The sequence below is a fragment of the Neoarius graeffei genome, chromosome 15, assembly GCF_027579695.1.
Source record: "Neoarius graeffei isolate fNeoGra1 chromosome 15, fNeoGra1.pri, whole genome shotgun sequence".
NCBI lineage: Eukaryota > Metazoa > Chordata > Actinopteri > Siluriformes > Ariidae > Neoarius > Neoarius graeffei.
This window is the reverse complement of record NC_083583.1, coordinates 66,777,091-66,802,018: the sequence shown is the minus strand read 5'-3', so window position 1 is coordinate 66,802,018 and position 24,928 is coordinate 66,777,091. Positions and strand designations below refer to the sequence as shown.

Here is a 24,928-nt window from a genome sequence, read left to right as displayed (position 1 = left end):
GAGATTCAGTTCATGGACAGATGTCCTGACATTTTCCTTTAGAATTTGCTGGTATAATTCAGAATTCATTGTTCCATCAATGATGGCAAGCAAAACAGGCCCAAACCATGATACTACTACCACCATGTTTCACAGATGGGATAAGGTTCTTATGCTGGAATGCAGTGTCTTCCTTTCTCCAAACATAACACTTCTCATTTAAACCAAAAATTTCTATTTTGGTCTCATCCATCCACAAAATATTTTTCCAATAGCCTTCTGGCTTGTCCACGTGATCTTTAGCAAACTGCAGATGAGCAGCAATGTTCTTTTTGGAGAGCAGTGGCTTTCTCCTTGCAACCTTGCCATGCACACCATTGTTGTTCAGTGTTCTCCTGATGATGGACTCATGAACATTAACATTAGCCAATGTGAGAGAGGCCTTCAGTTGCTTAGAAGTTACCCTGGGGTCCTTTGTGACCTCGCCGACTATTACACGCCTTGCTCTTGGAGTGATCTTTGTTGATTGACCACTCCTGGGGAGGGTAACAATGGTCTTGAATTTCCTCTATTTGTACACAATCTGTCTGACTGTGGATTGGTGGAGTCCACACTCTTTAGAGATGGTTTTGTAACCTTTTCCAGCCTGATGAGCATCAACAACACTTTTTCTGAGGTCCTCAGAAATCTCCTTTGTTCATGCCATGATATACTTCCACAAACATGTGTTGTGAAGATCAGACTTTGATCTTCTTCAAATAAAACATGGTGCCCACTCACACCTGATTGTCATCCAATTGATTGAAAACACCTGACTCTAATTTCACCTTCAAATTAACTGCGAATCCTAGAGGTTCACATCCTTTTGCCACTCACAGATATGTAATATTGGATCATTTTCCTCAATAAATAAATGACCAAGTATAATGTTTTTGTCTCATTTGTTTAACTGGGCTCTCTTTATCTACTTTTAGGACTTGTGTGAAAATTTGATGATGTTTTAGGCCAGTGGTCACCAACCTTTTTATGCCCGAGATCCCTAACCTCTGCCTAGATGGCAAGCAAGATCTACCCCTTGAAGCGTTGACAGAAAAAGAAATCCAGACTAGACTGTTTCAAGTTGAGGCTTTTTATTTAGCCTAATTTTAACTGAATAAGATTTAAGACCCTGGTCCAACTTTTTAATTTCATGTGAGAGCTGACTAAATGACTTAATTTCAGTACAACATACAATGGAAATTAACTATACACAAAAAATATATAGGCCTATATCTGTAGTGAGCAGAATGAATGAACCACCAATGACTCAGATTGTTATTAATATCAATTAATAATATTGTAATGAGAAAGCTGAACTGTTAACATCAGTTCCACTGTCTTGTTTGTATTGTAACACTAAATTAATTAATTTCACAGCAACATAAAATGGAAATTGTCAACTGAAATTACAACACAACAGTGATGATATATCACAAATTGTAACTTAAGTGACAAAATGACAACTTCAATTCAACATGAACTGATTTTCATATTACGGCAGGAACAAGCAGTAGTAACATCCATGACCTTACGCTTAAAGCTCGACAAAGGAAAAACTTGACAGCAAGCTAATTAGCATTTGTTAGCGGCTACAATCGGTACTCGGCACGTTAAAAGTGGGTCAGCGTTGTAACGACATAACGTTACTGTACAAGCAATGCTTATTTAACGGTAACAAACTTGAGCCCTATATGTTGAAATTCCTCTCTTATTCGTTCGTTAATTTATCACACGGTCTTACCTCAGTCATGTTCTCCCCTACTTCTGTGAAAATTCAACGTCTCAGACGCGGACACGAGTGGGCGGGGGATGCGTTTGATTAAGTCTCCTGATTGGCTGGTGATAGATTGGTGGGCAGGGGATGCGTTTGATTAAGTCTCCTGATTGGCTGGTGATAGATTGATGTCATTATTATAGCGCGTCGGAGTGGTTCATGCCAGGCTCGAGTCCGATCCACCACTCCGCGGAAACACTTCAAGAGCTACAGTAACACTGACAGCCAGGTTATATCCTCATGGTTTTATAGGCAATATCATGCTTCCTTTTGTAAAGGGGCGGCAGAAATTAAACGGGGGTGGGAATCACCTCTAAAACCCCTCGTGGAGAACCCTGAACTGTTTTGCGAGGCTATCACCATGGTGACGACGCTCAGAGACGTAAGCAGCAGGAGTTTAAAAAAAAAAGAACCCTGCGACACAGAGGGGGAAAGCTGTAGTGGGCCTATCGGAAGACGTAATATGAACGCCAATCAGATATACTGCAGTGTATTTCTGTATAATCTTCCAGTTTCTTTCCTCATCCCCCAAGATCGACTGGGAAAGCCTCCGAGATCGACCAGTCGATCGCGATCGACGGGTTGGTGACCTCTGTTTTAGGCCGTATTTATTCAGAAATATAGAAAATTCTAAAGGGTTCACAAACTTTCAAGCACCACTGTATATAGTCATTGAGCTGAATGAGATTCATATGTCAACATGTTCTCCTTTTTTCTTGTAATTTTCTTTAGGATCATGACACCGATGTTTATATTGTCTAAGGATGCACACGAACATGAGATTAACAGTAATTATTAGTATTTGTTTGCCAATTGCCCAGCAAGTGATTTGGACATGTTGTGTTGTGTAGCTGGGAAATGTTAAGGAACTGTACATAATCATTTATCCATTTTTATAAGCAAGGGCACAGCAGGGGGTTAAACTCCAATCCAGACAAGTGTCGCCATGTTGGGCTCTGTGCTTAGAACACCTTAGGATTTTGCGTGTAGCTGTTTCCATTTCAATTCTGTGAAATATTGCTTTGTTGAGTCATCCTAAAAAACACCTCATGTGAGCATATAAACTTTTATAAAAGTCATATTGTGCATTAAGCAGGTTAAAGGAAACACAGCTAGGAACTATCATTACCAAATGCACTAGAGTAATAGTATGCATTTTAACAAAGCAGTTAAAGAAAATGCTCCTGTAATTTGGTCATACTGAGTTGACAACTCGAATTGTATGTGATATAGATGATTTATTACTCTAAACAGGATTTCAAAGTATCAGTAATGAGATACTAGTCTTGGTATTACTTGGTGCTGGATCAAAAGGAAACTGTCTAAAATCCACATATAGTACTGAAACATGACATGTCTTCTGTTTCTCTTTTCACCTCTCTTTATTAATAGACCAACTTTTTCACCTCTGTCAAGTGTAAAAATCTTTTGCTACATCCATAAAGTATATTTAGATGTTTCAGGCCTTTTTTTTTTGCAAAGACTTTACTGTTCTGGGCCGAGTTCCCCAAAACCAGTGCAGCATTAAATGGAAGTTAAATGATAGAGCGAGCATCACATAGTACTCTCTCTCTCTCTCTCTCTCTCTCTCTCTCTCTCAGTTACAATGATCTGAACTTTGCAATGCTTTTGAGAAACTCAGTCCTGAACTTAATGCACAGTAATGCAAGTGTGATCAGTAAAACTTGTTCTGAATACAATTTAGGTACAATGGTGATGGAAGTGATTTCTGAAGATTAATTTTAATATTTAAATAATAAACTTTAATAACATTGTACACTCTTAGTCCATAATGCACCTGAATTTTCAATAGTCGTAAAAAAAAAAGAAAGAAAGAAAGAAAGAAAGAAAGAAAGAAAGAAAGAAAGGAAGGAAAATCCTTGGATTGCATGAATTTCAGACCATTAACATGTGGTGAGAACACCTGTACTAGACACTTGACCAGAGATGATTGTGTTCTAATTTGAAAACTTCACTAAATTTTTCAAAACTTGGCTTGTTTGCTTTCCATAGAGTGTTCCACGTATTTACTCCAATTATACAATCAGAGAGGCCAAAAAAACAGAAAACCAATCAAAGAATCGCTACGTTGACATTCTTCCCTGTAAGTTTATCACGGAACAGAATGTAAACTGTCATTTAATCAAATAATTTATTCTTTTACAATTTCCTGCATAATTTAACCCCTTCTGCTTGTCTACTTTCAGATGACTATAATCGTGTTCCTCTCTCTCATGGAGGAACAGGTGACTACATCAACGCCAGTTTTATTGAGGTAGGAGAAGTTCATCTGAAAGTTTCAAAGTCAGCTGATCATTAGTCATTTCTCTAGACATGAAAAGATCCTTCATCTTTACATTTCTTCATTCAGGGTTATAAGGAAACCAACAAATATATTGCAGCTCAAGGTAAACGATGATTTAAAAAAAACAAAAAAACAAAACACCTTCAAAAACAACCTTTCCTGATGTTTCTAATGCATACTATAATTTTTTTTCTCTTTTTTTTCTTCAAGGACCCAAGGAAGAGACAGTTGGAGATTTCTGGATGATGATCTGGGAACAAAACACTTCGATTATTGTCATGGTAACCCGTTGTGAAGAAGGAAACAAGGTATAGCTAATCATGGTGTATCAGTCTTCCATATTGAGTAGTCATTTCTGTCAGTGGAGAGCTTTCTGACCAGAAACCATACATTTGTTGTCTATCCAATTCAATTCGGTTCAGTTCAATTTTATTTGCAAAGCACTTTTAACAATGGACATTATCACAAAACAGCTTTATAGAAATATATAAATGTATAAGCTTATCCTTAATGAGCAAGCCAGAAGTAACAGGGGCAAAGAAAAACTCCCTGAAACAACATGAAGAAGAAACCTTGAGAGGAACCAGACTCAAAAGGGAACCCACCCTTATCTGAGTGACACCTGATAGTGTGATTATAAATAATCTCTCTTCTATAACTGTATACTATACACCGATCAGCCATAAAATTAAAAACACTGACAGATGAAGTGAATAGCATTGATTATCTCATTACATTGGCACCTGTCAAGGGGTGGGGTATATTAGGCAGCAAGAGAACAGTCAGTTCTTGAAGTTGATGTGTTGGGAGCAGGAAAAATGGCCAAGCATAAGGATCTGAGTGGCTTTGACAAACTGTGATGACGAAATGACTGGGACTGAACATCTCCAAAATGGCACATCTTGTGGGGTGTTCCTAGTATGCAGTGGTTAGTACCGAACAAAAGAGGTCCAAGGAAGGACAACCGGTGAACCAGTGACAGGGTCATGGGTGTCAAAGGCTCCTTTCTGTTTTAGCCAGCATTAACTTTTTCAGCAGTTTGTGCTACAGTAGCTCTTCTGTGGGATTGGACCATATGGGCTACCCTTCATACTTTACTTTATAAGTAATTAAGTACCTATCAAAAGTGGTCCAAGGAAGGACTGGCAACAGGGTCATGGGCATTGAAGGTTCAGTGATTCACATGGGGCATGAAGGGTAGCCCATATGGTCCAATCCCACAGAAGAGCTACTGTAGCACAAACTGCTGAAAAAGTTAATGCTGGTAAAACAGAAAGGTGTCAGTGTTAACTTTTTCAGCAGTTTGTGCTAGAGTAAGTCTTCTCTGGGACTGGACCATATGGGCCAGTCTTCATGCCCCATGAGAATCAATGAGCCTTCGACACCCATGACCCTGTCGCTGGTTCACTGGTTGTCCTTCCTTGAACCACTTTTGTTAGGTACTAACCACTGCATACCAGGAACACACCACAAGATGTGCCATTTTGGAGATGCTCAGACCCAGTCATCTAGCCATCACAATTTGGCCCTTGTCAAAGTCGCTCAGATCCTTATGCTTGGCCATTTTTCCTGCTCCCAATACATCAACTTCAAGAACTGACTGTTCTCTTGCTGCCTAATATACCCCACCCCTTTACAGGTGCCATTGTAATGAGATAATGTTATTCTCTTCACCTCTCAGTGGTTAATGTTATGGCTGATCAGTGTACAGTCAAAAAGTGCAATTGATTAAACTTATAATGAGAGCATCAGAGTCACTTCTGAATTTATTATAGTTTTCAATTCAACATCAAGTCTATTGGATCGAACTGTTCCATGATGGTGACTTGAGTGCAAAACTGTTCTTAGCAAATGAAATCCTAAAGCTATCCAAGGAAGAACATCTGCACCATCTGTATGGTTTCTATGTGGTACCAATCACAATCTCATTGGTAGAAATCTACCCCTTTCATTTCAATACCCACTAACTGCTGAGCTTAAATACACCATTTAAATACAAGGATATCTTCTCAATGATGATTCCTTTCCACTGAAGAACATGGTTGAGGGCAAGTGACAAACTATGCAACAGATAGTTTGATTGGCACCTTGGTGTACATTCATTCTGGTAGCGGTTGTGATGAGTTTTGAAGGTCAGTTCAGACTTCTCTATCCCTAGGTACAGATTCCAGCTCTTTCCAAGCTAACTGTGAGATATAATCTATCCAGTGAGTCCTGGGTCTGTCTTCCATACAATAATATGTGAACTGACCAGGGTGCATCCTTGTAAGGTGCCTCAAAAAACCATCTTGATCAAGAGGCTCCTCTCGGTCCTCTCAACTTCAAAGCGGTCCTGAATTACCAAGCTGCTAAATCCTATTACGAGTGGCACAGTGATGTAGTGGTTAGCACTGCTGGCTCATAGCAAGAAGGTCCTGGGTTCGAGCCCAATGGCCAACGGGGGCCGTTCTGTGTGGAGTTTGCATGTTCTCCCCGTGTCTGCATGGGTTTCCTTCGGGCGCTCCAGTTTCCCCCACAGTCCAAAGACATTCAGGTTAGGCTAATTGGTGGCTCTAAATTGACCGTAGGTGTGAACGTGAGTGTGAATGGTTGTTTGTCTCTACGTGTCAGCCCTGCGATGATCTGGCGACTTGTCCAGGGTGTACCCTGCCTCTCACCCATAGCCAGCTGTGATAGGCTCCAGCTTGCCTGTGACCCTGCACAGGATAAGCAGTTACAGATAATGAATGGATGGATAAATCCTATCACAGAGAATAAACATAGCATCCCTGTGGAGCAATGTCATTTCTGCCACCCTGTACCCATAACTTTTTCACAGTCATTGTGAAAAATACAAGGATACAAGCCACAGCTTGTGACCATAAATGAGAACATGGATATCAATGCCTGGTAAACACAGCTTCATCTACAAACTGAGCTCCTGCTAAACCAAAGCAGTGACTGGAAACAATACTATCACTGATCCGATCTGTTTGTCAAGCTTGTGGTCTGTTTTTCTTCCCTGCGAATCAAATCCCAAGATAAAACTTCTCCACTGGGGCAAAGTCTCTTGAGTTCAGGATTGAACCTAGCACAGTGGAGCAATGGGGTGAGGTGGCAACACTGCCACTTCGAACCACACTGTGCTTTATTTACTTCTAGAAAGATTTGTCAATCCTCTTTTTCTTCTCAGAACAAGTGTGCTCAGTACTGGCCCTCACTAGAGAGAGAAACAGAGATTTTCGATGACTTGGTTGTGAAAATCAAGGGAGAAGAAAAGTGCCCGAATTACATAATTCGCCACCTGACCCTGATGAATGTAAGCAAATTCCAACTTTTCATTTACAGTAGTTTCTAATATTATGAGACCTAGCCCTATAACCTACTCCAAATATAATGCTTCAAACAAAGACTTATTTTGAAAATTGATTCTGGCATACCAAGGTTGGCTAGTAAGTAGAAATGCTTCCTCCTGTTTAGCGGAAAGAGAAGGCAGCAGAACGAGAAGTCACTCACATCCAGTTCACAAGCTGGCCTGATCACGGTGTCCCCACTGATCCTGGCCTGCTCCTTAAACTCCGCCGCAGAGTCAATTCCTTCAAAAACTTCTTCAGTGGACCTATTGTCGTTCACTGCAGGTACCATAGGAGCTGATTTTGGAAAGCAGTAGCATTATTTTATCGCACATTTTGACATTGTCATTTTTCATTCATAAACAACTCAAATGGAGCTTTATTCCATGCAGCGCTGGAGTTGGACGCACAGGGACCTATATCTGTATTGATGCTATGATTGAGAGTCTGGAGGCAGAAGGACGTGTGGACATTTACGGATATGTGGTCAAACTTCGCCGCCAGAGATGTCTCATGGTTCAAGTAGAGGTGAGACGCATAGCATGCTGCCATGTTCTGGCTTCATTTTCTTCTTTAATAGGCATTAATACAGGGGTAAGCATTACAAAACAATCTATTTGTTAGGGTGGATGGAGGTATGGTGAAGTTCGGATCCAAACGCAGAACACAGACAGTAATCCAATAAATAAGATGATTTAATACAGGGAAGAAAGGGCGTAGCAAAAAGTTAACAAACAGGACAAAAAACAAATGGCAAAAATAGTCCGGGCAAAATGAGAACAAACAACTTGACAAAAACATGAGACAGGCAAAGACAAAAACGCTAGCGCAAAAAACCCTGAACAAGAGAAAATCGCTAGAGAGAAAAACCATGAAAAGCAAGAGAGGCACAGAAACAGCCACAGAAGCAAACGAGACGTTCTGGCAAAGTCTGAGTCTGAGAATGGCGTATTTATAAGCAGCGGTGAAAACCAGGAAGTGAATGCAGGTGAGAAGGAATTCCTGTCCCGGATCCGGATCGGCGCTGGTGTGAGAGATCCGTAATCTCCGGAGTGGATGTCCGGGGCGGAGCATGACACTATCAGTTAATTGATACTTAGTTAACTAAATGATCACTGATATTTTCTGTATTAGAGTTTTATGTATATTTTTAATTAATCATAAGGGTGCATTAATTAACACTATACTGCATTTGCTTTAGGCAGATTCTACCATAACAGAGGCCAGTTAAGTCCCATCTCCTTAAATTGCTGAATTGATTATTTTGATCATTCTATTAAGTTTTTCTAGTAGCATTTGGGGTCTTGGACATTCACAGTAAATTTTCGGACAGTAGTCCTGGTAACTAATTAATAAAAGCCTGACATGACAGACATGCTAAATGACAATAGAAACACATCGGTTTCTATCATCAAAATCTGACAGACAAACTAACGTCTACCATCATATTCTGACAGACACTCTAGATGACAATAGCAACAAAACTGCTTCTTACATTATTAATCTGACAAATTTAGTAATACTATTAAATACCTCATCACTAGAACCAAATAATAAAATAAAATATTGAAATAAAAAAGATAAAATGTATTTTCAAAATTGAAATATCAACAATAATTGTCAGAACAGTGACGATAGACACGACTGTGTCACTTTCGCGGGGAAATAACACATTGAAATGGCCTGTCGGCTGAAAGGGTCGCAAGTGGCTCTGATTTATCTCAACTTACGATAGTTTTCCTCCAGAAAAATTTAAATATGAATGCACAAATATATTCTCAATGTTTCTATCGTCAAAAATTTCTATCGTCAGGATAGCTGACTGAAAATCTTACCTTGATTTATTTGATGAAATCTAGCTGTCAGAACTCCAAGTCTTGCCCGGAAGTAAATGTCTGCTGTCACAAAAATCATGCGCAGTAGAATTTCCTCTTTGCGTCAGTCAACATGTGCGTGGTGAGGGCTTGAATTTTGCTATCGTCAGGCGCATATGACTGACAGACTGACGATAGCATTTTTTAAAAATAACTGTGGGCTTCTCTCGTGAACGAAATAGTTTTTTCACTGTTAATCTATTTCAACTCTATCTGTTGACACCCAAAAATTATAAAGCCTGCTTCCACACGATAACTACCAAAGATCCATAATGGCTGAGTCTATCGTCAGGTCATCTGACAGAAATTCACTGACAATAGCAACAGGGATAATGAAAGGGATTTTTAAAATGGAAGTTATGTCTGTCAGATATGTCAAAGAAATAGAACTTTATTCTTTAAAAATCTTTTATTGATATACTCAGTGTATTTTTAAATGACGTGCTGTTTTAGAAGACCAAATACCATATTTTCAATCTTGAAAATATTACCTCACTGAAAAAAGGACAAGAAAAATTTCTTATTTTGTGGGCAAGTGGTTAATGGATCCAGTTACGGTAGAATCTGCCTTTAGTAAACAATTCTAAATCAATAAATTTATTTTTTTCGCGGTCCGGTTTCCATCAAATCCTGCACTCTGATTGGCTGGCGAGTGGGTCTGTATCCTACGATATGGACCCCAGTTATGGACCCCGGTTATGGACCTCTGGCGTCTTGCTCGTTCACAACAACAACAAACATAGTAGCATTTTTTTGTCAACGTTTCTCTTTTTTTATAAGAATTATTTATAATATTATCAAAAATCTTATAAATTTTTGCCATCATTTCTCAGGAGAATAGCATTAATTTTACAGCATGGATAGTGATAATGACAGTTCACAGCAAAAGTGAGTTTTACTACCCTGAGGAAGAAGAAATAAAAGAAAACATTTCAGGGGAAAGCTAAAAACCTGTAACTGTTGCTAACGCTGAGCAAAAACATGGCTGAATCCTGAATGACTCAATTTTGTATAAATAGGGGACTACATAGGCGGCAAAATGTAGTTTTTTTTTCCTGCCATGGAAGTGCACTTGTATACCGAGGAGGAAGCCATTTGCATTACAGCCGTGAATGAGGATTCAAAATGGTGACTCGCCTCGGCTCGGTTTTCCCTTTCGGGCGCTCTCATTTTGTGTTAGAATTTGGTAAAGAAAAAAATAAATATATTATTTACCAGCTTAAGGTCGGTCGGTATGGTGAAATACCGTGACCTCAGCCTTGAATACTGACCTCGGCCCAGAGGGCTTTGGTCAGTACTTTCAAGACCTCGGTCACGGTATTTCACGATACGGACCTCCCAGCTGGTAAATAATATATGTGTATTTACTACAGTAGTAATAGGAAGTAAGTACTGCTCAACAGCATGTTGATGTCTAGGATACTCATTTGCAAATTATTTGTATGATGTATATCTTTGATAACTCAAGTCTTATATAGTGTAACAATGCTACTTACATTAACTATTTGATTAAACCAGTAATATGAAAAATTTATGTCCATGACAAAGAAGAATTTAAAACAATTAAGGAGCCAATAACTAGTCAATAAATAACCACTAACTGGACCTTTTAATGGTTTATACTATATGGTATATCAGTGTGGGAAATAAGGAATTTTAAGCACATTATCACAGGACAGAAAAGTCTGAAATGTTGTCTGTCTGTCCAAATTTCAGCCTGTCTGAATGACGGGCCAAAGGCCTGGAACAATGCAGCAGGGGGTCTGGTGCCCGCCTTAGGGCCCTGGAAGCTGAAGGGCTTTAGATGCCTGGAGATGGCTTCTCAGCTATTTCCAGGCACACTTTTGTGATCTTCAAAGACCAAATTACATTAGTCGCTAATTACACTACAAATTGAATATAATTTACAAGAAAATGCCAGAAGATTCAAGAAAAATATGCTTAAAGTTCTACCCAAGAAAACAGTCGTACACACAGGTCAGTTCCATGTCTAGAAAAAAGTCTGGGGGGCCAAGGATGTTCCAGTTGGTTACAACTTACTGGTACTCATATACAGGTACTATAATAACACTCATGAAACGTTATGCCAACAATGACTATTTTTATACTATGTTTATAATAAGTCTGGAAGAAATGTAGTAATTAACAAAACAACTATTCTTACATAATAGAATTCAAATTTTGAGTTCGCAATTCCAAGTAACTCTGTAACAAAATGACTTTTAAAATGACTCAAAACTAGATACGGTGATATTATTTGGCATTCAGACTAAAACCTGCTGGACTAGAACTTAGAAAATAAAACCTATTAAAATATAAATCTACATCCTCCAAAGCATATGACTATGACTGTCATTCTTATTATGAATGAAAAAATACACATAATAATAACAACATAACCATTGATTGTCAGTTTGGGACTCAACATAATACTGTACTGCAAAGTTTCATGTAAACTGAACTCTTAACCAAATGAGCGGATCAATCAGACACTGTCAACCCTAAAACACTAGTTCAGCTGCATCGTGCAATAAAAACAACAGTGAATACGGAGTGTATTATTATTATTATTGTCTTATTTAGTGTGCCACTCAGGGAGAGGGAGGGGCCTGTAAATTTTGGAGGGGCTAGAACCTATGGTGGCTGAGTTATGAATTTTTAAATCCCCGTGGCTCAAGTGGCTCGACCCAGGGCTCATGCTAAAGTTTTTCGAGGGCTCTGGGGCGAATAGTGGACCAAGCCTTGGCTGTAGCGGGCCGTGCCTGTGCTGGTGCGAAAGAGCACAGGGAGAGGGATGTGCCTGTACATTTTGGCGGGGCTTAGACTATCGGTGGCTGAGTTATACATTTTTAAAGGCTGGCTCGAGCCAGGGCTCATATTAAAGATTTCGGTGAGCAGTGCTCACGCGGGGGTTTGGGGGGCGAATAATGAGCCAAGGAGGGAATGTACCGGGCCGTGCCTGTGCTGGTTTGAAAGGGCTCGGGGAGAAGGATGTGTCTGTAAATGTTGGCAGGGCTTGGACCATCGGTGGCCGAGTTATGAATTTGTAAATCCCCTTGTGCATGAGCAGCTCGAGCCAGGGCTCATTTTAAAGTTTTTCGGGGGCTCTGGGGCAAATAGCAGGCCAAGCCATGGCTGTAGCAGGCTGTACCTGTGCTGGTGCGAAAGAGCTCAGGGAGAGGGACGCTCCTGTAAATTTTGGCGGGGCTAGGACCATCGATGGCTGAGTTATGAATTTTTAAAGGCTGGCTTATTTAAAAATAAGGGCTCATATTAAAGATTTCGGCGAGCAGTGCTCATGCAAGGGATTGGGGCGCGAATAACAGGCCGATGTGGCGTCATACTGGGCTGTGCCTGTGCTGGTTCAAAAGGGCTCGGGGAGAGGGACGTGCCTGTAAATTTTGGCGGGGCTAGGCCCATCAGTGGCCGAGTTACGAATTTTTAAATTCGGGCTCGTGGGGGCCCCTGTTTCACAGGCTGTGTTACGACATAATATATTCACTCAGTGTAACATTTGGAAGAAAATTCGAAGTAGATTAGACCCATATCTTTACAATTCTTCATGGGCTATCTGGGTTGATGCATTTGAAATATAGATGGACACATTCGGATTATTTTTTATCGGCCATCCGGTCCGATGCTTTTGAAATACAAACAGACAAATATGAAAATTATTGGTAAATGTCCGCCACTCCAGCCTTATTTCCCACACTATATATACTAAATACTTGATGGTAAATACTATAAATACTTCTACACTGTAAAAAAAAAATTAGTCAAGCCAACTTAAAAATGTAATGCAACCTGCTGCCAAAGGATTTTGAGTAAACTCAACTCCGGGCCAAATAGTTGTGCTGACTTGCTCTTTTAAGTCAACACAGATGAGTATTTTATGTTGACCTTACTTTATTTAGCAAGTTCAGTGCATTCAAATTGTGATATTGACATAAATTGAAATAATCATTCCAATTAAAAACATTAAGTTATCCTAAATTATTCTTTTTTTTAAAGGTTTTTTTTGGGCTTTTTCCACCTTTATTGGATAGGGCAGTGTAGAGACAGGAAATGAGCAGGAGAGAGACGGGGAGGGATCGGGACATGACCTCGGGTCAGAATCGAACCCAGGTACCTGGATTTATGGTATGTTCACATAGAAGAGTATTTTATGTTGAGTTGACTTGACTTGCCTTTAGAAGTTCAGTCCAACAAATTGTTTAGTTGAAATAAATTGAAATAATAATGCCAATTAACTTAGAAGAGCAAGTTGGCACATCACTGTTCTAAGTTGAGTTTACTCAAAATCCTTTGGCAGCAGGTTGCGTTACATTTTTAACTTGGCTTGACTATTTTTTTTTTTACAATGATTTAGTGTGCATTACATTTTTTAGTTAACACAAACCTCTCAACACTTAAGTTCTACTTCACTTTGCCTATTATTACACAAACAGAAACAAATACGGACATACAAGGAGGGAATTCCCTGGCCTCTGTTGAAGAAAGCTTAGTCTATACTCCTATACAACGTCTCGTGTCAGTTTCCACGGACTTCTCACTCCACCCGACCATTGAAACTTTCGAACTTGTGAAGTGCGCATGCGCAGTGGCATTGGTTAAGGGGCGTCAATCAGCACTTGAATATAAGTTCACTTAACTTAATTTTCCAATTCCTATGAACTTGTGGCGAAGGAAAGGCGTCTCAACTATTTTTTTTTAGTTACTTGAACAGTTAGAAGGGAAATTTGTTCATTCAACTTAGAATCCTTTTTTCACTCAACAATTTTGCAAGTTACATTAATTTTTACAGTGTAACATTCATGAAATCTCTTTACATAAACATTTAATGTAGTTAATAAAATGTTAATTAATTGCTATCATTGGTCTCTGGTTAATATGCTTGTGTTTAAGACATAATTAAGAGTAGTGTATAACAGCAGTGGGGTTTTTTCACTTGTCTTTGGAAGCAGGTTAGTTTGAGTTATTTGAATTTATGTAGTCTGTGTCCATTGAACTGTGTAGAGGATCTGTATAGGTGTACTAGCGAGTTAGTAAAGTAATATTAGTTCAGCTGTTATACAGCTAAACTAAAGTCAATTTGATGTCTAAGGCCATGTTGACGTGGTGCCTAAGGCTTTTAAGTGTAGTCATCTAAGTCATATGACTAACTTCACTAATAATAAGAATAATATTGGAAAAAGCTTTAAGGTATAGTGGGAGAAAGTGTGTGTGTGTGTGTGTGTGTGTGTGTGTGTGTGTGTGTGTGTGTGAGAGAGAGAGAGAGAGAGAGAGCGAGCGAGAGAGAGAAGTGTGTATGGTTCTGACTGCTATTTGAGAATGATTTTTAAGTTTTAAATCTGTATTTAGGTGTAAATAGGAAGTGTACACGTCTTAACATATACACAGTACTGTCTAAAAGTCTTAGGCATCTAATTCCTTTTTCATACAAACTTTGTTATAAATTTCTATTTTATGGCTCCTATATTATTGAGTCAGTACAAAAACATTTTCAAGTCCAAATGTTCGTTTGTTTTCTAGCACAAAATTAAATGTTACAGGAAAAAAAAAAAGTTTGTGATATATCTGAGTAGCATATTACATAAGAGCCCACTTTTCAGATTAAAAAGTAAAACATAATGAAGGCTGCAGGGTTTTGGTGCCAAATTAAGAAGCGGGTGTGACAGTCAAAGTGTCCAGAAGAACTGTGGCTGTTCTGTGAGATGCTCAATAAAACCTACAGCTCATTTCAGCATAAAACTGCACTCACTGGACCTGAGACTAAACCAAAGGGTCGTCTCACACCAAATATCGACTTTATTATATTGATTTATTATGGCTTATTGATTAATGTTTATAGTATTTTTTTAAATATTGAAACATTTCATTTCATTTCATTATTTTTAAGCCATTTTTGTTCGACAGCATTTCTTTATATGTGCCTAAGATTTTTGCACAGTACTATATATTTATGTTAAATAAAGAATGCACTTGTTCCTTTACTTGTATAATATGATAATACAGATCACAAATGTACCCTGATCTAAGTGGAAGTGTAATGTATCCCAGGCCCAGTATGTGCTCATCCACACGGCACTGATCGAGTACAGTCAGTTTGGCGAGACGGAAATGTCACTCTCAAATTTCCACTCAGAGGTCAACACACTCAGACAGAAGGAGGGAAATGAGTTGTCTTTGATAGAGGAGGAGTTTCAGGTGGGTGCTTCCTCTTTTATTTTGTTTTTATCCGACTGATATTGTCCTCATTGCTACAGACTGGAAAATGGTGAGTCCAAATCTCAGGACTGTTAGTAAGAAAGAAAACCACTGCTGGGTAAACCCCTTCATGATAACCTACTCGGCTCTATCGTTATACTGTATTCTAACCTAGTTTAAGTGACTTTGAGTAATTATTTGGCAAATAAATGACTGTAAATGTGAAACCTCTTCATTTAAGTGTTTTGATTTGAACTTTTGCGACATGACTCATTTTCTGGAAACATGCCCCATATTAATCAAATAATTCATGTGAAGAAATCAGCTCCAGTCAGAGCAGGTCAGTGTTCAAAATTACACTTTCAGTAGCATGTCTAACCACCATTTACATTCATGAGGCTTTGGAATATTGTCCCATTCCTCCACAAGAAAGAGCTGTGCAGAGTTCACGGATACTCCTTGGGACAGGAACACACTGATGTACCCGATGGTCCAGAATGTCCCACAGATGCTCAATAGGGGACATGTCTAGTGAATAGGGAGGCCACTGAAGAACAAAGATGTTTTCAGCTTCCAGAAACTGTGTGCACAAGCTAGCGACATGAGAATTGGCCTCTCTCTGTTGACTTGTGACATCTGTAGTATTGTGCTATGTGACAAATCTGGAAGATTTGGGCTGGCCTTTTATTTTCCAAACATGAAAGTAGTGTTTCAACTGGCCACACCTGTATGTTGGGTGGATTATCTTGTATGGATGGTTACCCATTACTGAGCAGATGTAAACAAATTATTTTCTTTTGCTAATTCTAAATTCACAAACAATACAAAAATAACAAGAAAACAACATTTTGATTAAAAAAATCCCCTTTTTTATGGTGTTTATAATTTTTCATATCTATGTGAATACCATTGATGACCTTATTACAGTGGCACCTGTCAAGGGGTGGGATATATTAGGCAGCAAGAGAACAATCAATTCTTGAAGTTGATGTGATGGAGGCAGGAAAAATGGGCAAGCGTAAGGATCTGAGCAACTTTCACAAGGGCCAAATTGTGATGGCGAGATGACCGGGACTGAACATCTCTAAAATGGCACATCTTGTGGGGTGTTCCTGGTATGCAGTGGTTAGTACCTACCAAAAGTGGTCCAAGGAAGGACAACCGGTAAACTGACAACAGGGTCATGGGTGTTGAAGGCTCATTGAGTCACATGGGGCACGAAGGCTAGCCCAATTGGTCCAATCCTACAGAAGAGCTACTGCAGCACAAACTGCTGAAAAAGTCAATGCTGACACCTTTCTGTTTTAGCCAGCATTAACTTTTTCAGCAGTTTGTGCTACAGTAAGTCTTTTGTTTGATTGGACCATATGGGCTAGCCTTCGTGCCCCATGTGAATCAATGAGCCTTCGATGCCCATGACCCTGTCACCGGTTCACCAGTCGTCCTTCCTTGGACCACTTTTGGTAGGTACGCAAATTCTTATAAAGTACCCTTATTTTCAATGCAATCATTGCAAATAAGTATAAAATATCAAATGATATTCTTGAAAAGGGTCTGTATACATTTTATAATTCAATTTAATTATATACTTTTTCTTCATGCCATTGTGCTTTTCTTCCTGACATTTATAAATGACAGACGTTTATAGAGTTATAAGCACTTTTTACAGGTGTGATGCAGCACAGGTGTCTATTATAAGCCACATATTAAGTATGTTCACAATAATGGTGAGCTAACACTACTCAACCCCAAGCACATTATAACATGTTGTTATGGTTTTTTTTGCAGAAACTTCCAAAATTCAGAAACTATAGATCATCCAATACGGCACGCACCGAGGAGAATAAGAAGAAAAACCGCACCTCTATTGTGCCATGTGAGCATCAAGCTTTATTTTACTCATTTTTTGACATTTTGAGAGTTGTTTGTTTTTTTTAAATCAGATTTATGTATGTAATTTATCACTGAACTATCAACAGTGTGTTGGAACTGTTCTTATTACCGCCACCAGCTTTGTTGGAGGAGGTTGTTTTTGCCTTTGTTTGTTTGTTTCCAATGTAACTCAAAAATTAGTGAATGGATTTTGATGAAATTTGGAGGAAAGGTGGGCCATGGGCCAAGGAATAATTGATTACATTTTGATCCAAATCTGGATATGTATTTTGGATACAGGATCCAGATATACAGTATATGCGGATCCAGGATTTATTTGCCTATTCCCGACGTAACTCAAAAAGTAGTGAACGGATTTGGATGAAATTTGGTGTACAGCTTTAGTATTATCCTAGGTTCAACTGATTTGATTTTGATGTTGATCAAACATACGTTGCTTGGTGGAGATATGCACTCTACTGACTGCCTTTCTAGTACTGAAAAATGAGCCTGCATTATATTGTATAAAGCAAATGTTTTTTAGCCCTGCACTGTAGACTATAAAACTAATATCAGACTGTCTTTGGTCATGACCATTTATTTCTTGTTTTCTCTTTCAGATGACTTCAACAGAGTCCCAGTTAAAGTGGAGGATGAAGCCAGCCATGACAGCGAGGCTGAGGATGAGGATGAATATTCCTCAGATGAAGACGATGAAGTTCCCACCAAATATGTCAATGCGTCATATGTGGATGTAAATGTTTTCATATATAAAAAGCTTAAAAGCTGTTCTCAGTTAAATGACCCTTTTGATGCATGTTCAGATGTATTATGTCTGAATTCCTCTAGGGATACTGGTACCCGAGGAGCATCATTGCTGCACAGGGACCTATGGCTGACACAGTTCCTGATTTTCTGCACATGCTTGACCAGAAGCAGGTTAAAGCTGTGTTCATGCTCTCTAATTGCACTGAGGATGACAAGGTGAGTCTCCAAATCTAAGCAGGGTCATTACATGGATCTGAAAAAGATACCATTCTTATGTCTTGTTGTTGCTATGTGTCAATCTATCAGGAGTTCTGCTCCCAGTATTGGGATGACGACAATAAGAAAACATTTGGGGAGATGGTGGTGGAGGTCAAAGAGACTGAAAACACTCCTACATACATCAGACGGTGCCTAGAAATACAGCATACGAAGGTGCGCAGCTTTTCTATTGTTTATGATCATAGTCACTATTAGACCCGTAATTCAGATATTTCAATACAGTGCATCTATCTATCTATCTATCTATCTATCTATCTATCTATCTATCTATCTATCTATCTATCTATCTATCTATCTATCTATCTATCTATCTATCTATCTATCTATCTATCTATCTATCTATCTATCTATCTATCTACAGTGGTGGTTTGTGAACCCTTTAGAATTTTCTATATTTCTGCATAAATATGACCTAAAACAACATTAGATTTTCACACAAGTCCTGAAAGTAGATAGAGAACCCAGTTAAACAAATGAGACAAAAATATTATACTTGGTTATTTATTTATTGAGGAAAATGATCCAATATTACATATCTGTGAGTAGCAAAAGTATGTGAACCTCTAGGATTAGCAGTTAATTTGAAGGTGAAATTTGAGTCAGATGTTTTCAATCAATGGGATGACAATCAGGTGTGAGTGGGCACCCTGTTTTATTTAAAGAACAGGGATCTATCAAAGTCTGATCTTCACAACACGTGTTTTTGGAAGTGTATCATGGCACAAACAAAGGAGATTTCTGAGGACCTCAGAACAAGCGTTGTTGATGCTCATCAGGCTGGAAAAGGTTACAAAACCATCTCTAAAGAGTTTGGACTTCACCAATCCACAGTCAGACAGATTGTGTACAAATGGAGGAAATTCAAGACCATTGTTACCCTCCCCAGGAGTGGTCAACCAACAAAGATCACTCCAAGAGCAAGGCGTGTAATAGTCGGTGAGGTCACAAAGGACCCCAGGGTAACTTCTAAGCAACTGAAGGCCTCTCTCACATTGGCTAATGTTCATGAGTCCACCATCAGGAAAACACTGAACAACAATGGTGTGCATGGCAGGGTTGCAAGGAGAAAGCCACTGCTCTCCAAAAAGAACAGTGCTGCTCATTTGCAGTTTGCTAAAGATCATGTGGACAAACCAGAAGGCTATTGGAAAAATGTTTTGTGGATGGATGAGACCAAAATAGAACTTTTTGGTTTAAATGAGAAGTGTTATGTTTGGAGAAAGGAAAACACTGCATTCCAGCATAAGAACCTTATGGGATACATCTGTGAAACATGGTGGTGGTAGTATCATGGTTTGGGCCTATTTTGCTGCATCTGGGCCAGGACGGCTTGCCATCATTGATGGAACAATGCAGCAAGACAATGACCTGAAGCACACAAGCCGTTCTACCAAAGAATGGTTAAAGAAGAATAAAGTTCATGTTTTGGAATGGCCAAGTCAAAGTCCTGGTCTTAATCCAATCGAAATGTTGTGAACCTGAAGCGAGCAGTTCATGTGAGGAAACCCACCAACATTCCCAGAGTTGAAGCTGTTCTGTATGGAGGAATGGGCTAAAATGCATTCAAGCCGGTGTGCAGGACTGATCAACAGTTACCGGAAACATTTATTTGCAGTTACTGCTGCACAAGGGGGTCACACCAGATCACACCAGATACTGAAAGCAAAGGTTCACATACTTTTGAGTACACTCACCAAGTATAATATTTTTGTCTCATTTGCTTAACTGGGTTCTCTTTATCTACTTTTATGACTTGTGTGAAAATCTGATGACGTTTTAGGTCATATTTATGCGGAAATATAGAAATTCTAAAGTGTTCACAAACTTTCAAGCACCACTCTATCTATCTATCTATCTATCTATCTATCTATCTATCTATCTATCTATCTATCTATCTATCTATCTATCTAAGATATTGTCATCACTCAAACTTTCTTGCTCATCCCTCCTGCAGAGGAAAGACAGCCACACACTGCAACAGTACCACTTCCTGAAATGGGCGGGTCATGAGCTCCCAGCCAAACCTATCGACTTGATTGATATGATAAAGAGTGTCAGACAGAGCAGTGAGAACAGGAGCAGCAATGTGCCCATTTTAGCACACTGCAAGTGAGTCCTTAACTGCTTAACTGTGTAACACACTTATTCGGTACATTGATGCTTTGAAATCCTTATTGCAAAAACATCATCTCTGCGAGTTTGCATTTCACTGATGAGAGCATACACAGAAATGAGTATTTAACATCCATAATTGCTTCCTCTACCAGTGATGGCTCAACACGTTCTGGAATCTTCTGCGCCTTGTGGAAGCTTCTGGACAGTGCAGACACAGAGAAGCTAGTAGACATCTTCCAGGTGGCCAAGGACCTACGCAAGGCTCGTCCGGGCATGATCAACACGCTGGTGAGTTTTTCAACTTCATATACAGACAAAAAACATTCTGCAACTTTCAATATAACTTTATAGAAAAGAAAAATAGAACCCTGACTCCAAAAAAGTTGGGACGCTGTGTAAAATGTCAATAAAAACAGAATGCAATGATTTGCAAATCCTTTTCAACTTATATTCAATTGAATAAAATACAATGACAAGATATTTAATGTTCAAACTTTATTTTTTTAAATAAATGCACACTTATTCTGAATTTGATGCCATTCCAAAAAAGTCAGGAAAAAAGTTTACCACTGTGTTACATCACTTTTTCTTTTAACAACACTCAGTAAGCATTTGGGAACTGAGGACACTAATTGTTGAAGTTTTGAACGTGAAATTCTTTCCCAGGTTTACTTGATATTCAACTTCAGTTACTCAACAGTCCGGAGTCTCCATTGTCATATTTTGTGCTTCATAATGCACCACACATTTTCAAAAGGAGTCAGACAGGCAGGCAGGCCAGTTTAGCATCTACACTCTTTTACTTTGAAGCCATGCTGTTGTAAAATGTACTGAATGTGGCTTGGCAGAGTAAGCAGGGATGTCCCTTCAAGGAAGTTGTCTGCATGCAGCATATGTTGCTCCAAAACCCGTATATACGTACCTTTCAGCATAATGGTGCTTTCACAGATGTGCAAGTTACCCATACTGTGGGTACTAACACACCCCCATACCATCACAGATGCTGGCTTTTGAACTTTGTGCTGGTAACAAAAATCTGGATGGTGTTTTTCCTCTTTAGTCCGGAGGACACAACGTCCATGATTTCCAAAAACAATTTGAAATGTGGACTCATCAGACCACAGTACACTTTCCACTTTGCGTCAGTCCATCTCAGACAAGCTCGGGCTCAGAGAATCCGGAGGGGTTTCTGGATGTTGTTGATATTTGGTTTTCACTTTGCATGGATGCAGTTAGGAACTGTGTTTAATGACAACAATTTTCCAAAGGGTTCCCAAGCCCATGTCACAAGTCCTTTATATAATCATGTCAGTTTTTATTGCTGTGCCGTCTGAGGGATCAAAGGTCACAGGTGTTCAGTGTTGGTTGTCAGCCCTTTATGTGTAGAGATTTCTCTGGATTCTCTGCTTTTAATGATATTATATATTGTTGATGGTGAAATCACTAAATTCCTTGCAATTGTACGTTGAGATGTTGAGAAATGTTGTTCTTAAACTGTTGGACTATTTTTTCACAAAGTGGTGAATGACTGAACAGTCCCAATTACCAATGAACCTGTTTATCTGTAGAATGTTCCCCACCTATGTTTTTTTTTTCAACATTCCACAACTTTCCCAGTCTTTTCTTGTCCCAGTTTTTTTGGAATGTCTTGCAGACATCAAATTCAGAATGAGTTTATAGTTTAAAACAAACAAACAAAAAAAAAACAGTGAAGTTTATCATTTTGAACATGCAATATATTTTCTTTGTATTGCATTCAATTGAATATTGGTTGAAAAGGATTTGCAAATCATTGCATTCTGTTTTTATTTACATTTTACACAACATCCCAACTTTTTTTGGAATTGGGTTGTTTAGACAAATATTTGGTTCAAAAGCAAGTCTATCATAACATCATAGCATAAAAGAATAACTATGCACTTTTGTTTATTTATAGCAATCTATTTAGTTAAAAGGATTCCAGTCAATCTTGGTCATAAATAAGGGGTAATGTACAGTGAGCCAGTCATTATGGTGAAATAAACCCTGATAGGGTGATGCAGGACTCTGATGTGAAGCAGAAGGGTCACAAGGGTCTGAGTTGGCCTAGTGGTTAGCATGTCCGCCTCTTGACCGGGAGATCACGAGTTCTACTCACAGTTGGGTCATACCAAAGAACATCATAAAAATGGTACCTGCTACCATCTGGCAAGGCACGCTGCAATACAGATGCGAGTAGGGAGGCAAACTCTCGCGGTTACCAGAGGACTAGCCCCCCACTGTAACCCTAGCTGTAGCTATAGGCGAGAGGCCTAGGGCTATCGGAACGGACATCAGCACCAAACCCATACAAACATAGCAATGGTCTGATATACAGAAATAACAGACCATGGTATTGTACCGTAGTACTGTAACTGACCAATAAGAATCGAGTATTCAAATAAGCTGTGTAATAAATTTTCTTCAATCATGAGAGTAATTCCAGCAAAAAAATAAATTTACCTTTAGTTACTTCATCCCTTATGAGAGACGAATACAAAACCTGTTTTAGAAATTTTCACAAACTTACCCGGTTATTTATAGATTATGATACTGAATCCATATTAAATTTTACATACAGAAGGCATTTTTAAATCTGAAATCCCGACAGTTATAACTCTGGACTAGTTCTACAAAAGAAATTCTGTCTATAGTTAGATCAGCAACTTCACACTTTAGTCCTACAAACCAAAAAGATTCATATTAAAATGCATTAGATTATTAGCTCACCCATTTTAAAGTAACTTAAACACCCTTGACAATGTTTTGTAATACTTCATGCTCCATTAAAACAGGAGCAGTATGAGTTCCTGTATGCTGCCCTGGAGGCGGCCTTCCCCGTGCAGAACGGCGAGGTGAAGAAGCCCAGTGAAGCACCTGCTGACTCTGTGCAGGTTGTTAATGAATCAACAGCACTGATCAGTCCCAACACAGACGCTGCTGCCAAGGAGAGCACCAAAGAAGGCAGTGACTCAGCGTCGCCTGAAGAGGGAGCCACTGAGGCTAGCAGCGAGCCAGAGAAAGGCCTGAGTGAAAGCACCACCAACGGGCCTACTGTTACTGTAGAAGTTTAAACTATTAGATCATAATTGCAGCCTGCTTTGTATTTCAGTTTCTTTTTTACAGAAAAAAAGAAAAGAAAAAAAGTTTTTTTTAATTTAAAGACTGCTTATTTGACACACTGTAAAAAAAATTCAAATGGAAAGTCTAATTTTTTTGACATTGAGTTTGAGTTTTGTTGTATTTAACGACAGTATTAATTTAATTAACAGAAAACATGAAAAAACATTCAGAGAAACAACAACCATCTGCTTCAGTGTTTTATATATATGTTTTTTTTTCATTCACAGTGGTGTATTTTAATGCAACATGTTCAATCTTCACAAGGACCAGTTATATGCATTTAGTTCCACATCTTTGCTTTTAATCGTGCTCTTTCCATCTTTCAACTGCATGCTTGAATGTACTGTAAATGGAAAGCTTTTGCTCATGTTCACTGTATATCTATATATATATTGAGATATATTTTGTTAAAAACAAATCTAAGTTATGAAGTTGCGAATGTATTCATATTCACAGTTATGCAAAGATTCCTTTGCACTACACTTGTATCTTCAAACTATCTGATTGGTGTGATTCTCATTCTCATTCATATGATATAATAAGATAATTATGGCTTTCCGATGTTAGTTGTTAATTGGAAAAAAATTAATAAAGGAAATTAATATGTTACTATGTAATGGACTTGCATGGACTTGGAAAAAAGTTGGATTTTAAAGCAGATCAGATAATGAGGAACGTTAGCATGTAGGTAACTCTTATGTGGGTTTGTAGGACACTTCAGATGCAGAACCTCACTATCTTGTTTCCCTCCAAAGAAAGGAAGAAAAGAAGAAAGAAAGAAACGTTGAGTTTGGGTTGCAACAACATCCTGTGCAAATGGGAACAAACATACAAAGTGTCAAATGGAGATTTTACTGTAATAATATCAACGCTGTCAATGTTTCATCTTATTTCACTAATAAACATGTTATAAGTTTTTCCTTATTACTAGTACATTCATAAATAAAGTATCTACCTTTTGTCCAGTTTCACAGGTATCTGTTACTGTAGTACATATCTCTGTGTCTTCTGTTTTTTTTTTCTGTTGGCCTCCTGTTTAATTCTCAGTCTCTCCTTATAAGTAAGAGCAAAAGGCTCTGAAGGCTTTTCCAAAAATCAGGTCAAAAACATTATTAATGTCAAAAACAAACAAAAACTAGTTAGCTACATTTTTACTGAAGGATGGATATATATATATATATATATATATATATATATATATATATATATATATATATATATATATATATATTATCCGTAACCA

The 24,928-nt window shown here is 38.6% G+C and overlaps 1 protein-coding gene across 13 annotated transcripts in view; it reads left to right on the top strand.

The window, feature by feature from the left end:
- ptprc (protein tyrosine phosphatase receptor type C) overlaps positions 1 to 24,653 on the top strand; it is a 52,469-nt gene extending 27,816 nt beyond the window's left edge. For all 13 annotated transcript variants that reach the window (XM_060941783.1, XM_060941781.1, XM_060941784.1 and 10 more), the window contains 15 exons: positions 3,806 to 3,896; positions 4,000 to 4,067; positions 4,164 to 4,200; positions 4,308 to 4,405; positions 7,270 to 7,395; positions 7,557 to 7,714; positions 7,822 to 7,957; positions 15,364 to 15,510; positions 17,299 to 17,386; positions 18,003 to 18,136; positions 18,232 to 18,366; positions 18,457 to 18,582; positions 20,384 to 20,538; positions 20,697 to 20,832; positions 23,358 to 24,653. In XM_060941783.1, the coding sequence (XP_060797766.1) occupies positions 3,806 to 3,896; positions 4,000 to 4,067; positions 4,164 to 4,200; positions 4,308 to 4,405; positions 7,270 to 7,395; positions 7,557 to 7,714; positions 7,822 to 7,957; positions 15,364 to 15,510; positions 17,299 to 17,386; positions 18,003 to 18,136; positions 18,232 to 18,366; positions 18,457 to 18,582; positions 20,384 to 20,538; positions 20,697 to 20,832; positions 23,358 to 23,636 (1,914 nt within the window). In that variant the 3' untranslated portion in view covers positions 23,637 to 24,653. The remainder of the gene's footprint in view (positions 1 to 3,805; positions 3,897 to 3,999; positions 4,068 to 4,163; positions 4,201 to 4,307; positions 4,406 to 7,269; positions 7,396 to 7,556; positions 7,715 to 7,821; positions 7,958 to 15,363; positions 15,511 to 17,298; positions 17,387 to 18,002; positions 18,137 to 18,231; positions 18,367 to 18,456; positions 18,583 to 20,383; positions 20,539 to 20,696; positions 20,833 to 23,357) is intronic.
- The last annotated feature ends 275 nt before the right edge of the window (positions 24,654 to 24,928 follow it).